This window comes from Microtus oregoni, unplaced genomic scaffold, assembly GCF_018167655.1.
Source record: "Microtus oregoni isolate MIOR12 unplaced genomic scaffold, Mior012 000018F_ref0000195, whole genome shotgun sequence".
Taxonomy (NCBI): domain Eukaryota; kingdom Metazoa; phylum Chordata; class Mammalia; order Rodentia; family Cricetidae; genus Microtus; species Microtus oregoni.
Window position 1 is genome coordinate 24,057,969 of NW_024543077.1, and position 13,602 is coordinate 24,071,570.

General features: G+C 44.2%; 1 protein-coding gene across 12 annotated transcripts in view; it reads right to left on the reverse strand.

The window, feature by feature from the left end:
* Positions 1–13,602, reverse strand: part of LOC121458699 (disks large-associated protein 1) — a 798,580-nt gene that overhangs the window by 247,786 nt on the left and 537,192 nt on the right. Inside the window, exon 1 of one of the 12 annotated variants that reach the window (XM_041667983.1) lies at positions 8,202–8,351. The exons of the other annotated variants lie outside the window; for them this stretch is intronic. Coding sequence (XP_041523917.1) covers positions 8,202–8,252 — 51 coding nt within the window. The 5' untranslated portion in view covers positions 8,253–8,351. Of the gene's footprint in view, positions 1–8,201; positions 8,352–13,602 lie in introns of those variants that run through there. 12 annotated transcript variants of the gene reach the window in all.

The following is a 13,602-nucleotide window of genomic DNA, read 5'->3' on the forward strand; positions in this document are numbered from 1 at the left end:
AATCAGGTCTGTGTGGTCTTCTCTGGGCAACATTTTTATCACCAGTTTTAGCAGTGTTTTCTGAGTACTCATCACAGGCAACAGGGTGAGGTCCGTCTTCCTCCATCAAGTGTGAGTTTTACCCCAGCAGCTGTCACTCACCCTACAGGTGGATGGATGGTCCCACTGAGGAGGAAGCCAACCGTTCATCCTCCGGGTCTATGACTTGAATACTTAGCTGTTAAAATTAGATTTGCCACCTGCTCCTTCCCAGGGGGAACTGGTGACCTGAGGCCATTCCAGCGAGTGGCCAGGTTAAGGGAAGAGAGTCCTCTAAAGTCCACTTCTCCATGTCCTTCTAGAATTTACCTCATGGGGCAGCTTAAATGCGTCCTGCCTGAGACACTGTCTCAGCAGTCCTGCTGGTTTCCTTTCTTCAGATTCCACAAGTGCTTTTAATGGACGGGGTGTCCCCACTTAGAAGAAGGGTTTTGTGTTTTCTTTTTAATAGCACAGTCTACTCCTGAGCACCCTGTGGCATTCTGTAAAAGTGATAAATACTAACGATGAACAGCCTAGCAGGCCCTTGGGTCCCCGGGGGTGACAGGAGGACTCAGAGCGAGGGGAAGAGACAAAACTGTTTCCAACACAAAGGCAAGAAGGAATCCAGCCTCTCATTGGATCCAGCTGTGAGATGTGATAAAGGTTGGTAAGAAAATGATGCATGGATTTTGTGTCATGGAGTCACGTGTGCGAATCGGGTTTCCAAGATGTGTTTCCATTTTCCTTCCGATTTGGGGTGCTATGATAGATACAACAGGATTTTGCAATCCAACCAAACATTATTCTCTTTCTTCTTCTCCTCTTGTATTTAAAGCTGCACTCTACCGTTAGATCTCCCTCTTCAATAATCCAGACTGTTTGTTTCCTTTAAACATACATTTAATTGACTTACATGTTTAAAACTCATTTTCACTTAACGATGCGAAGATTCTTAGCTGCTTCCTCCCTCTTAGTACTGCATCTAGTCCTACTGGCTCATAACTCAGGTATGAGTACGTTAATCTTGACAAGTGTTGGATACAGCTGTTCCTATAATTTATACAAATGTACCCTCGTTTTCATACACAAAGCTTTGAAAAGTTTTGAGTTATAAAAACACTAGAAATAATTGATTATGTCATTTTCACTTTGAGGGTTTTTAGGACAAAACTCTGGATGCTGACAGCCACAGACTGGATGAGGGCAAACATTAAACAGTATTCTTATTCTTATTAAACATCTCCATTTTGTTTATGTTTGTAATGAAGCACCTACTTATAAATTTTGAATCGAATATAAAAAATTTATGTTTTCTAAAAAGGATTGTAAAACTTCTGTTCCTTTTGCCATATTCTGTTCTCAGTGGGCTAGGATGGCAGAGGGCTTCCTTTCTTTAGACACCGATGGGGGTGCTGTGAACATTGCTATTTTCTTCATTCTGTGAGAATTGTGACTACAGCATACAATTAGTGAATCAGTTAATCCATGCATCCATCCACATGTGTACAGTCCCTCATGGATGGGCAAGGAGGCGAGCAGAAGGCAGTGCCATGATCTGATATTTATTCCCAGGAGTCTTTATGCCCATTGAGAGAATAGGTGGAATTACTGTAGAAGGAAGGAACCATAGTCTACAAATGTACTGTAAATTGGTAAAAATCAAAACATATTTATTTACAGTATTGGCATAGAAACTAGTTCAAGGTCATCCTTTACTTGAGACTTGGAATATGGGCAAGACATTGCCAGTTAGGTAGAAGGAGAAGAAAGGTTGTATGTGGAAACGTGAACATGTGTGTTTTCACAACATAATATGCAAACTGATTGTGATATATGGAGAACTCACAGGAAACGCAGTTTGCTTCTAACAACAGTCTTGACTTGGTTGACAGACCTAGGAGGTATTTTTAAGGCTTTCAGTCCTTGAACTGTCCGTGCATCCCTATTGAGGCACTGTGATCCCTAGAAAATGGCTGTTTTTCCTGTTTGCTGTTGTTTGTGTGATCCTCTTTTTTTTGAGGCTTTCTTTGTACAGCCCTATCTGTCCTGGAACTCATTCTGTGGACCAGGCTGGCTTTGAACTCATAGAGATCTGCCTGCCTCTGCCTCCTGAGTGCTGGGATTATGCTATGCACCACCACCGCCTGGTGATAGGTCCTCTTTTCTAAGATTCCTGGTTGCTGCCTAGAGAAATTTCTCCAGACGACACTTTTTCTTTTCCCGAATGGAAAAGGACATTTCACCATTTCCTCAGCCTCATGATGCTGTGAGCCTCCCCTCATCTGCTACTCATGGCTGCTCTCCTCCAGCAAGAACTTACACATGCTAACATTTGGGATCTTCACAGTCTGCCCCAATGAAGGTTCTCAGCTGAGGTGCAGTGCCATCCCTTCCCATATCCTCCCATGCCCTGGCTGTCTCAGCTGAGGTGCAGCGGTCCAGCCCTTCCCGTATCCTCCCATGCACTGGCTGTCTCTAGCTGAGGTGTAGCGGTCCAGCACTTCCTGTATTCTCCCATGCACTGGCTGTCTCTAGCTGAGGTGCAGCGGTCCAGCCCTTCCCGTATCCTCCCATGCACTGGCTGTCTCTAGCTGAGGTGCAGCGGTCCAGCCCTTCCCGTATCCTCCCATGCACTGGCTGTCTCTAGCTGAGGTGCAGCGGTCCAGCCCTTCCCGTATCCTCCCATGCACTGGTTGTCTCGAGGACCTCTGCACCTCAGTCCACCACCCCTGTAGTATCATCTACCTCTCATTCACGTCCTATTTCCCTCTATTAGCTCATTTGAAGAGTCGTCTTTCATTTCTCAAAATGCTAACAGCTCTATCTGTTCTCTCTGTTGCGTACCCATGCCACCATAGCCCACCCACTAGCAAACAACTCCCATTTATTCGCTCACAGTTCTGTAGGTCAGAAGTCTAGACAGATAGATGAGCTGAAAGGCCCATCCCAGCAGCGAGGAGTGTCCTCCCTTGCCCTTTTAACTGCCTAAAGTGGCATTCCTTGGCTCATGGCCTCTCTATCTTCAAAACCAGGAGTGTGGCATCTTTAAATATCTGTTTCTTGAGTCAAATCGACTTCTGTGCTTGAAAGTCTCTCTACCACGTTACTTATGAGTATATGTATTTAGGGCCCACCCATGACGATACTTAATGTAATCACATTTGCAAAGTCCTATTTACTACGAAGATAACCAATGCACTCCAAAGACCATGATGTGGCCGCATGGGCTTTCGCTCCTGTACTTACTGAGGCCACTCACACCACCAGCCGACGACTCTGTGCTCACCCCCATTCATGATGTAGACATCACTGTCACCACCATTGCATGGATGAGGAAACTGGAGAACGTAGATGATTTCAAGCTAGCTGTGCCCCGAACGCTTTCACTCACGTTCCGCTCAGCGCTGATAGGTTCACGTGGGGGTTGAGTCGCCCAGCAGCGGCTCCGAAGATTACCATGGGCAGTACAAAGTGGAAACTTCTTAGACATTGTACATTTCACGTCCCTAGCTGCACCCCCAGGTGTTTCTTCCATAGGGAACGCTGCCAATTAGGGGGCTGGGTGGTAGCGAGTAACCCAATAAAGAGTAGCGGAAGCTCCCTGGGTCGGCTAACATCAGGCTGAGGTTGAAACACACTGGGGACTGACGGGGTTTGGGCAAAAAGTGCTATGGAAAGAGTAATCACAGGGCAAGACCTGGAAAATGATCCTTGCACAAAAGAACAATGGAAATGAAGCCGAGACAAAGAGCTCAATCACTTCGTCTGTACAGGAAGCAAGGGAGGTTCCTGGAGACCCTTGTGGATGGAGGAGCCAAAGGAGAAAGCAAGAGAACAAAGAAAGCCATAGCACAAAGAAAGTACTCCCCAGCCAACAATAAGGGAGACATACTCCCAGGGCAGGGCGGACTGCTGGAGGTCAGGAAGCAAAGGAATACTGGTTGCTACAGAAAAGCTCAGGCTTTTTCTATGAGCACAACACATCAAGAATAGGCCTTTTTCTCTCATCCTAAGAAGGCAGAGGATTGCAGCAACATGGATAGAAAGAGTTGGTCCTTGGTGTCAAACACACTGAAGGGCCAGTTCTTTAATAACAATGTCATAAATGGTAGGCCGCTCATTTACAGAATGGCAGAAGAACCATCATGGCGTTATCTTTCCAGGGCTGAATAACATCCAGTTTCTGCAGCCCAGAAGACCACAGGTCATAGTTTAGCACTGTTAACTAGATGGTATGTGTTCAGACAGATTTTACTGTGTCAGGGGCAGTGTGCTGGATCATGGGCCACAACCATGAATGAGTCTAGGCACCAGTTTTCATGGAACTAATAGGCGAGAGGAAGAGGTAGCCATGGGATGGGCAATTCCACACACAACAGGAAGTTCACAGCAGAGAAGTGACGGATGCTATGAGGGCATGATGGAAGAGGGGACCTGTGATGTAAGAGGGGGCCCGTGATGGAAGAGGGGACCCGTGATGGAAGAGGGAACCCGTGATGGGTCATCTTCATTGTCCACAGGACTGGAATTGGAGTCACCAAATGTGTTTATGAGGATGTTCCTGGTAAGGTCTAACAGAGGAGGGGAACCCACCCTAAATGTGAGTGACACCATCCTTCAGAAAGAATACAAGAAGAGAGCTGAGCGCTGGCATCCATTGCTCTGCTTCCTGACTGCAGATGCAGTGTGGCCAGCAGACACACACGCCTGTTGTCATGTCTTCCCTGCCACCAAAAACCCAAGACAAACTTTCCCTTGACTGGTTTTCTGTCAGGAACTTTGCTACAGCAATAAGAAAAGCAACTAATACAGCATTTGGCTCCAATCTGGGCCATCAGGGAGGACTTTCCATAGGCAATGACATCTCATAAGAGACTAGCAGGTTGAGAAAGGGGTCAGTACGAAACAGGGAATGAGGAAGACGGAAAAAAGGATCAACGGGGAAGCAGCTTGTGCGAAGGTCTCGGGTGAGCGTCCATGATGGCTGTAAGCGAGGGAAACAGACCAGAATGGCGGAAGTGCTGAGTGGACGCGGGAGAGGAAGGAGATACAGGAGCAGGAAAACGGTCCCGGTCATGTCACCCGCCACATTAAGGAATCTCAGTTCTATAGTGGGGGTAAAGAGGAATCACTTAATGACCACCCTTTTCTCTCCCACAACCTCAATCTCTCTCTGTAAGTCACACAGAGTGAGTGATCACTACACTGTTCAAGCAGGCCTCAAGACAGCTGTGTCACTAGAGTGGCCTTGAACTCATCCCATCCTGGTCTCTCAGTTTGCCACCATGTTTGGCTCACTGAATGACTTTTCAGCAGAATGATTCTGTATGTATTTCAGAAAGATCCTTTGGCTCTGTTTTCCAGAGTGGAGTGGATTGAAGAAGAACTAACAGGAAGATCTACCATCTACTCCCCCTCCCCCAATAATCTAGGCATGACAGAGATTGGACTAGAATACTAGGATAGTGGCAGAAGAATGGAGAGAAAGAGACAAGTAAGCTGTCTAGAATTTGGTGGTTTTCCTCCTCCTTCATCTCTTATCAGTGCCAAGAAGCGAGGACATGAGAGTAAGGGAAAGGGGAGGCGGTACCAGAGATGTTTTGTAAGCTGGATTGAAGAAGAGCGACATGGAGAGGAAAGGAACCAGCAAGATGGAGGTGGGGAAGATCAAGAGAGACTGGGGCATGAATAAGAATGATATAAAATGATATCTGTGTATGAAGACATTTCATACAGAAACCCATTACTTTCCACATTGAAGCAATAAGAACAGAGAGAAGCAGGCTACAGAAGTAAGAGAAGACTATATGGAGGACTTCGGCTACAGTTATAGATCTGACATACTTTAGTTTTGTATCCTGGTATCCTTGGGTTCTATAGTCTGTGAAAATAAATGAGGCCATATTGACAATAATAACCGAGTCTAGACATATTTTAGTCTCTCTCGTCTTTGTTCTCCCTGTGGCTGATCCTCATTGTGCTCAAGAATGAGCTTCACGTGTATTTGGAACAAATTTGCTCGCTGCCTTCTGTCGGGCTGCTTGGCCACAGTGCCAAGAACTTTTTATGACGGTGGACCATCTGGACCAAGTGCCACCTGATCACCACTGTCTGCAGCTGGTGGCTGTTCCTGGTCTTTGTGCGTGAGAGAACAATGTGAGGGTCCTGCTTTTTCCCATTTCCTCTATAATAACACGGAAAGAATTAACATTCAACTGTGTAAATAACACATGGCTTGCATGTGGCGTGTCCAAAAAAACAACCTCAAAGGGCAGAAATGTTTATTCCTTACGTACCATAGTCGCTATAGTGACAAAGATCATATGAGCGGTGAGCGGTGCTGACCCATCTTGCTCATTTTGACCACTGAGTTGGTTTCAGGAAGCGATAGTGGATAGAAGTCACGGGGTGTGTAACTCCTATTTCTCCAGCGGCAGGAACTGAATGACACAATTCAGTGATCACACAGGGCTGGTTTCTACTTCCAACAGCTTTCAGATGGACATGGGGCATTCTACAGCTCTGAATTAGAGCCATTTTAGGGAAGAGAAAGGGGGACTGTTAGGAAAAAGAAGGGAAAACAGTGCCTGGGTAGCTAAGGGAACTTTAGAGAGTTGAGGTGTGAGGAAGAATGTGGAGGAAAAGGGGGAAGATAAAAGAAAGGCTTTTCAAACCCCAAACGTGTGCTTGGAGAAAGCTCTACACACTGAATAGCTGTGAAATTGAACATATTTTAAAACCGTGCAATCTGAGTAGGTAACATGTGCTGTGTTGCTCTACAAAATAAACTGTGAGAGACTAAAATTCCACGCTCTTCCCTGCTAAAGTAGTATCTCAAGAGGAGTGCCTCAAATTTGGAGGTGGGACTTGGGAAATAGTTTAGGTCGTATTAAGCTGCTATTGGCGGATAAATGTTTGTGCCCACACTTTTCGAACTTTGTTTATACTCCCAGAGATAACGGAGTCCAGAGCCCGTGGTGAGGAAGTGGGAGAGATTGGTATATGGAAAGTCACTGTGATGCTCAGAGTCAATAAACAAACCCGGGAGCCCCCAGGTCACTTCCCATACAGAAAACCAGAGCGGAAAGACGAGACGAGAGGGACAAGAGGATAGTTCCTTTCTATTTCTCCCAAATCCCCATGTGCTCGGCCGTTTATGAGTAGACCTTCCAATGCCTTTTGAGGTCACCTACTTTAGGAGACTCGCGTCTGGTTTTCAGATGACACAGTGGTGCCATCCCAGAATGCCTACAAACACAAACCCTGCTTCTGTTTGCCTCCCTTGTCAGCCTCTTAGAGCAGATCACAATTTCTTCTCTATCTCCATAAACCCTTGCTCGTCTCAGGGATTCATGGAAGGATTCAAACAGAACCAGACTCGTGTTACACACACACACACACACACACACACACACACACACACACACACAGCAGAACTGCCAAGGGAAGCCAACCCAGGGACTGCTTCTTCACTTCTTGTTTATGAGATATTATAGATATTATAGAGAAAAGTCTCAGTTATGATGGTTTTAACTTCCATGAACTTGGGAACAACTACGTTTTCCATATGTCCTGAAAACATTACAGCTAGGGACAATGGAGAAAGTTACAGAAAAATTCCCATTACCACTACACTGGCATTTAAAAAATACACTCTCACAAAATAAAATCCACCTAAACCAACGCTGTGGAGTAATTTTGGCAACTGAAAATTACTACCTTTTCTAGAATAACACATACTTAGAAATGAAACGGCTCAGAAAACAATGTGACGTAGCTATAGCCTGCTTTCCTGAGAACAAATTTCACTGTCAATTTATATTACAGCATGGTAAACATCAACAGTCAATGCTTAAATACTTTCGTCAATCAGGGCTGAATCGAAGTATTTTCCTGCTTAACTAAACTCATTCTCTGCCACAGATGATTAAAAAAAAAATACGACATCGTTCTTATTAAAAGCTGTGTCTCTCCCCGGACTCTCTGATATCATAAGCTGTCATCTCAAGAGGGCACAGTGGGGGAAACTCGTTACAAAATTTTCACCCCAAATTCACAGCCAGCATTAAGTGTGAGATTACTTCCATTATGCTAAAAGAAAAACTATAGATTAACACAGAGATCAAGCATGAAGAAATTATTCCCTCCCCACCCCCAGCCCAGCCTTTCTACTAGCTTACCTTATTAGCTGAGACACCAAACAGAATGTCCTTATGGAAAATTAAGTTCATTATTCATGTCAGCTTTGATTTGGTGTATGCACGCAGCTGAGAGCCTCCAGCTTCTGCCTATGATTTGCTGAGGCAAAGTGTGCGAGTCAGGCAGTAAACACAGGGCTGGGGGTGGAGGGAGAAAGTGCCGCGATGATCTGTCACAAGTCCCCACTCGCAACTTTCTGGATTCATTCACAGGAAGCTGAAATCAAGTCCACCAGTGGATGACTGTCTCTTAGGGGACACCCTAGCCCAGGTGTGGAGAGCAGTGGACAGGCGCTTGCTTTGTGGGTCACTGTCCTAGCAAAATGACACTGTTCTCTTTCATTATTTTGGTGAATCCTTGGGGTGTTGATTCACCTTACAGCATATATGGGGGTAATTGCCATCTGTCAGAGAGAAGGCCACATGAGCTACGGAGTCCTGCAATTTGCAAACCACAGCACACCTGGCTGTCTCTGTAGCAGTGAAATGCTCAATGCAGTTCTCAACTTTGAAGGTAGTGTGTACACATACCAAGTGGATGGAACATCCACGTGACAAACACACAGAGAACCTGGAGATCCAGGAGTCAAATATCAACAGCTAAACATTCTCTGCACAGTAATCTCCCCCCACTCCTATTTAGAAAAAGGTGGAAGTAATACTGCCTTATTCATGAATTTTATCTAGAATAAACATTGAGTGAAGTTAAGCTTTCTCAATGAAAACTTCCAATCACAGCAGGAAGAGAATCTCTGGGTTGTCAGTGGGTCAGGATAACATGACTGAGCAATGGAAGCAGGCATGCTAACCTATACCCTGTGGGCTGCATGGACCACAGAACATCTCTGTATGTGCTCAAGATGAAATCACTAACTCAAAGCATGAGATTTGAAGGAGAACTGTTTTTGTAACTTGATGATGTGGTTGTCGAGTGTGAACTTCAGAGGTGATCATGTCCTTCTGTAATGTTCGTCCCTGCCTGGAGCCTCAGAGCTGAGAGTCTTTCACCTTCTTGTTCTTGGCAGCGTATGATGCTAAGTCTGAGAGTTCTCCCCTGAATTAATGAGTACTGCTGCCTTTAATGAGAGCGATCGACTTATCTTTAAATGTTTGGTAAACTTAGTATGTGATACTGTTGTTACATCATTGAATTTATTCCAGGAGAATGAAAGTAAATGCCTACCCAGGAATCTGTATACAGAGGCTTTCATCTTGTTATGTTCACAACAGCCAAAAGTAAAACAGCCCTAGTCTCCAGCTAACGAATGGCTAACACATATGCAGTAGATCCATAAGAAATGAAGTAGTGATATATGTTGTAAGTTTGTTGTGCACACCATTTGTAAGAATCCCAATATTGCATGCCTTTAATCCTAGCACTCAGGAGGCAGAGGCAGGCAGATCTCCATGAGTTTGAGGCCAGCCTGGTCTATAAGAGCACCAAAGCGACAGAGAAACCCTGTCTTGAAAAACAAAAACAAAACAAAAAAACAAAACAAAACGAAAAAAAAAAGGAAAAGAAAAAAGAAAAGAAAAATAAATAAAGAAAAAAGAATCCAAATATAAAAGATATGTTCTATATTTATGGCTCCATTTATAACAAAATGTCCAGAATAGTGGACACCACAGTCTTAGCACATAGATTATTCATGGCTGTGTTAGACTTGAGGTAGGGCTTGGCGGGAAGCGAATGATACGGTACCAGGATGAAGATGCTTTTTCCTTAGGCACATAGTAAAGACTGCACAACTTAGGGACTGTACTAAACTATTACACATCTTAAATAGCTGAACTTCACATTCAGTGAATGCGAACTCTGTAAGGAAGAAAATGGAATCACTGTCATCTAGTGCTTATTGTCACATGAATTATCCCTACACAGTTAATCCTGTAGAGGCAGAAAGGAAGAAGTGGAGAAGAAAGAAAAGGTAACTACAGCAAGGAGCCTTGAGGACTAGAGAGATGCAGACAGAGCTAAATACATATCTATGTGGTGTTTCATTGTGTCCCTCCCTCCCTCCTCCTCTCTCTTTCTTTTGAGGTATAGTCTCACTATATCCTAGGCTTGTTTATAACTTGTGCTTTTCTTGCCTGGGCCTCATTAATTAAAATATTATAGACATGTGCCATTGTGCCTGTCTTCTAGTTAATTCTCTCCCCCTCTCTCCTCTCCTATCTCCTCTCTTCTTTCACCTCACCTCCTTCCCCTTTCCTGCCCTTCTCTCTCTCTCTCTCTCTCTCTCTCTCTCTCTTTCTCCCCCTCCCTCCCTCCCTCCCTCCCCACCCCCCTCTGAAGTACTAGGGATTGAACACATGTACAGGCTAAACAAGTACTCTACCACTGAGTTATATCGCTAGCCATTTAAAAATTATTTTCATTTTTGAGGTAGGATCTCAATAAGTTGCCCAGGTCAGTCTTAAAGGTATTATGTTAGAAGAAGAGAACGAAAGTAAAGAGAAATTGGAAGGAGAATAAAGACGAAACAAGAATAAGATGGTAGAGACTCATTCTCTTCCTTTTTTCCTCTCGGTAGTATGGACTGAATCTAGGTCCTTGAGAGCTCTATCATCAGCTTCAGACTGGGTTCCGGCAAGATAACATGAAAGTACAGACTGTTTGAGAAAGAAAGCAAGGCCACAAAATTTAACCATGACGATATCAGGGTCTAGCTGAAGACAAAAGGAGAAATTCCATGGAAACAAGTCTGAGGATACCAGACTGCCCAGACTAAGAAAATGTGTCTTAAACAGAGCCAGGGGAGTCAGAATCAAAGAAGTGGGAGCATCTAGAACAATGGTTCTCAGCCTTCCTGATGCTATGACCCTTTAATACAGTTCCTCATGCTGTGGTGACCCCAACCATAAAAACATTTTATTGTTGCTTCATGACTGTGTTTTTTTTACTGTTATATAATGTAAATATTTGATATGCAGATGGTCTTAGGCAACGCCTGTGAAAGTCATTTGGCCCTCAAGGGGTCACAACCCACAGGTTGAGAACCACTGATCTAGACGATTTCTAAGACTAAGACCCAGAATGAAATGAGGCCTTTAAATATGTAAAGGAGGCCCTTTAAAACATGCAAGTTAAAATAAGCTAGAAGGAGAGGGCAAAGGCTTGGTCCAGATGGTTTAATGTGAACATATGAAGAAAAGGGAGGGGGAGGAAGAGGGGGAGGAGCAGTGGGGAGGAAGGAGGGGAAAACAAATAGCAAGCTGTCGAACTTTTATCTTCCTGCTTTTTTCCTCTTCTGTCAAAGGGCAGAATCTTTGCAACAAAAAGAAAAGATGATGGGGTAAAGTCAAGAGAAATCTGAACTTGAAGAACTTTTCTTCGCTTAGATAAATCTTAAGTGTATCTTTCCTTTTCACAGTGACCATAAACTTAGGTACATGATAACTTCACATAGGTACTTCAGAATCAGACTCTTTCTGCCTCCAACTCCAGCCACAGAGCAAACACTGGGGGGGGGGGTTCCAGAGTTTTGTACTTCAGTGAATGGAACCACCATCTTTTAAGTATGTTGGGAACACAAGTACCCTAAGGACACTTCCCTGATCCTCCATATCCCTAAACCATGGGTTTGGAATGTCTGGAAATGATCTATGCTCTTCACTACCACGTCCATCATCTTAGTCCTGGTCACCGTGTTCTTTTTTCATTTCTGTTTACTTTTTTCTGAGAACAGACTCTCATTCTGTAACCTAAGCCATCACCAAGCAGCTCAGGCCCTAAACTCTCTACTTGCCTATTTGCCTCTGAAATGCTGTAAGTCAGGCTCCTGCCAGCACACCTGTGGTGTGGGATGTCTTTCTGTATGCTGTAAATGTGTTGCACCTATTGGTTGATAAATAAAGCTGGTTTGGCCCATGGCAGGGCAGAATATAGCTAGGTGGGAAACCCAAGCAGAGATAGAGGGAGAAAGAAGGCAGAGATGGGGGAGATGCCGGCAGTCATTGGGAAGCAATTGGGTAACAAGCCACGAGCCTAGCAGTAAAATATAGATTAATAGAAATGGGTTAAGTTGTAAGAGCTAGATAATAATAATCCTGAGCTAATAACCAAACAGTTTATAATTAATATTAAGCTTCACAATGATTATTTTAAAGGTGGCTGTGGGACCAGGTGGGAAGAGAAAGCTCCAGTTACACACCTGGCTTTGGCTGTCCTCTATCCTTTGGACTGGTGTGCTGTTTATTCTCTGGACCTTCTTTCCCACACTCTTTTTCTTCCCATGCCACATAGAGGCATGTTTTCAGGGTGCAACATATTTATCAACCATACTCTTTCCCCCATTAAAAAAAGATATAGAGTTAAGTTTGACTTTTGGGGTCTTGAAGAAGTCTTATCTTTCCAGACTCATCTACCATCTTGGCAATCTAGCTTCACTGGATTCTCACCCTTCGGATGTTCCACTCAGACGGGATTCCCCCACACTTGTCGTCCTGTTTATACCAGCTTTCCATTTATCCTCATCTCAGGCTGTGTCTTCCTGAACCTTGCTACAGCAGCACTGACCCAAGTAATAGCTATGGAGAGATATTTAATCAGAAGCAGAAAGATGAACGGACACACAGGTCACTAAACTCTTGAAATGTTCAAGAGGACTTGCTTGGGATTAATCTTTCTCACTCTTTAGACCTGACTTCCTGTTGGTCATCCATCTCGCTAGGGAAGAGTATGTGGAAGATGCCCTCAGGAAGGTAGGCAAGGGGGAAACATTCTGGGTTCGGGACAACAGTCTGTTTGGTGGGCCAGGTCTTGATGGAAGTGCTAGGGAGGGCAGTTGCCCCGACCCTAGAGTCTGTGAAGATCCTTATTCCTATCCGTGGAGCAAGGGTTGCACCAATTTCAGACAGCACATTACTGGGGAACCAGAGATGAGTCCTCAGAATCGGTCAGCAACAGCTATTACAGTTTGCATTCGCTTGTGTGGCTAATTATTGTTTATTTCATCATTGCAAGAAAGGGAGCTTGAGCCAGGAGTCACGTTTGTTTCTGGCTATCACTGTAACCTGCGCATTTACCTGGGGCCTAGCAAGAGTAAGAATTTAGTATCATTTGAATGAAGGCCACAGCTTTTAAATTGGTAGGATGCAGAGTATAGGTAATAAGCATAATTGCTACTAGAAGAAATAATTTAATGCCTATGATTCTATGTGGGACACCATTACTAGTATTCTGGTTTATAAATCTGGCCCTTTTATCTCTTTCCCTGTTCCGGTTATCTCTCGCAGCCTAAAAATGCTCTTAGCTGAACATATACGTTCTCCTTAGAAAGTTAGCGGCCATGCAACATGTTGATTTAAAAGACTTACTGAATTAGTAGTAACTTTCACAATGAAGACATTTTTCCTTTTAACCTAAATACATTAAGCCTGA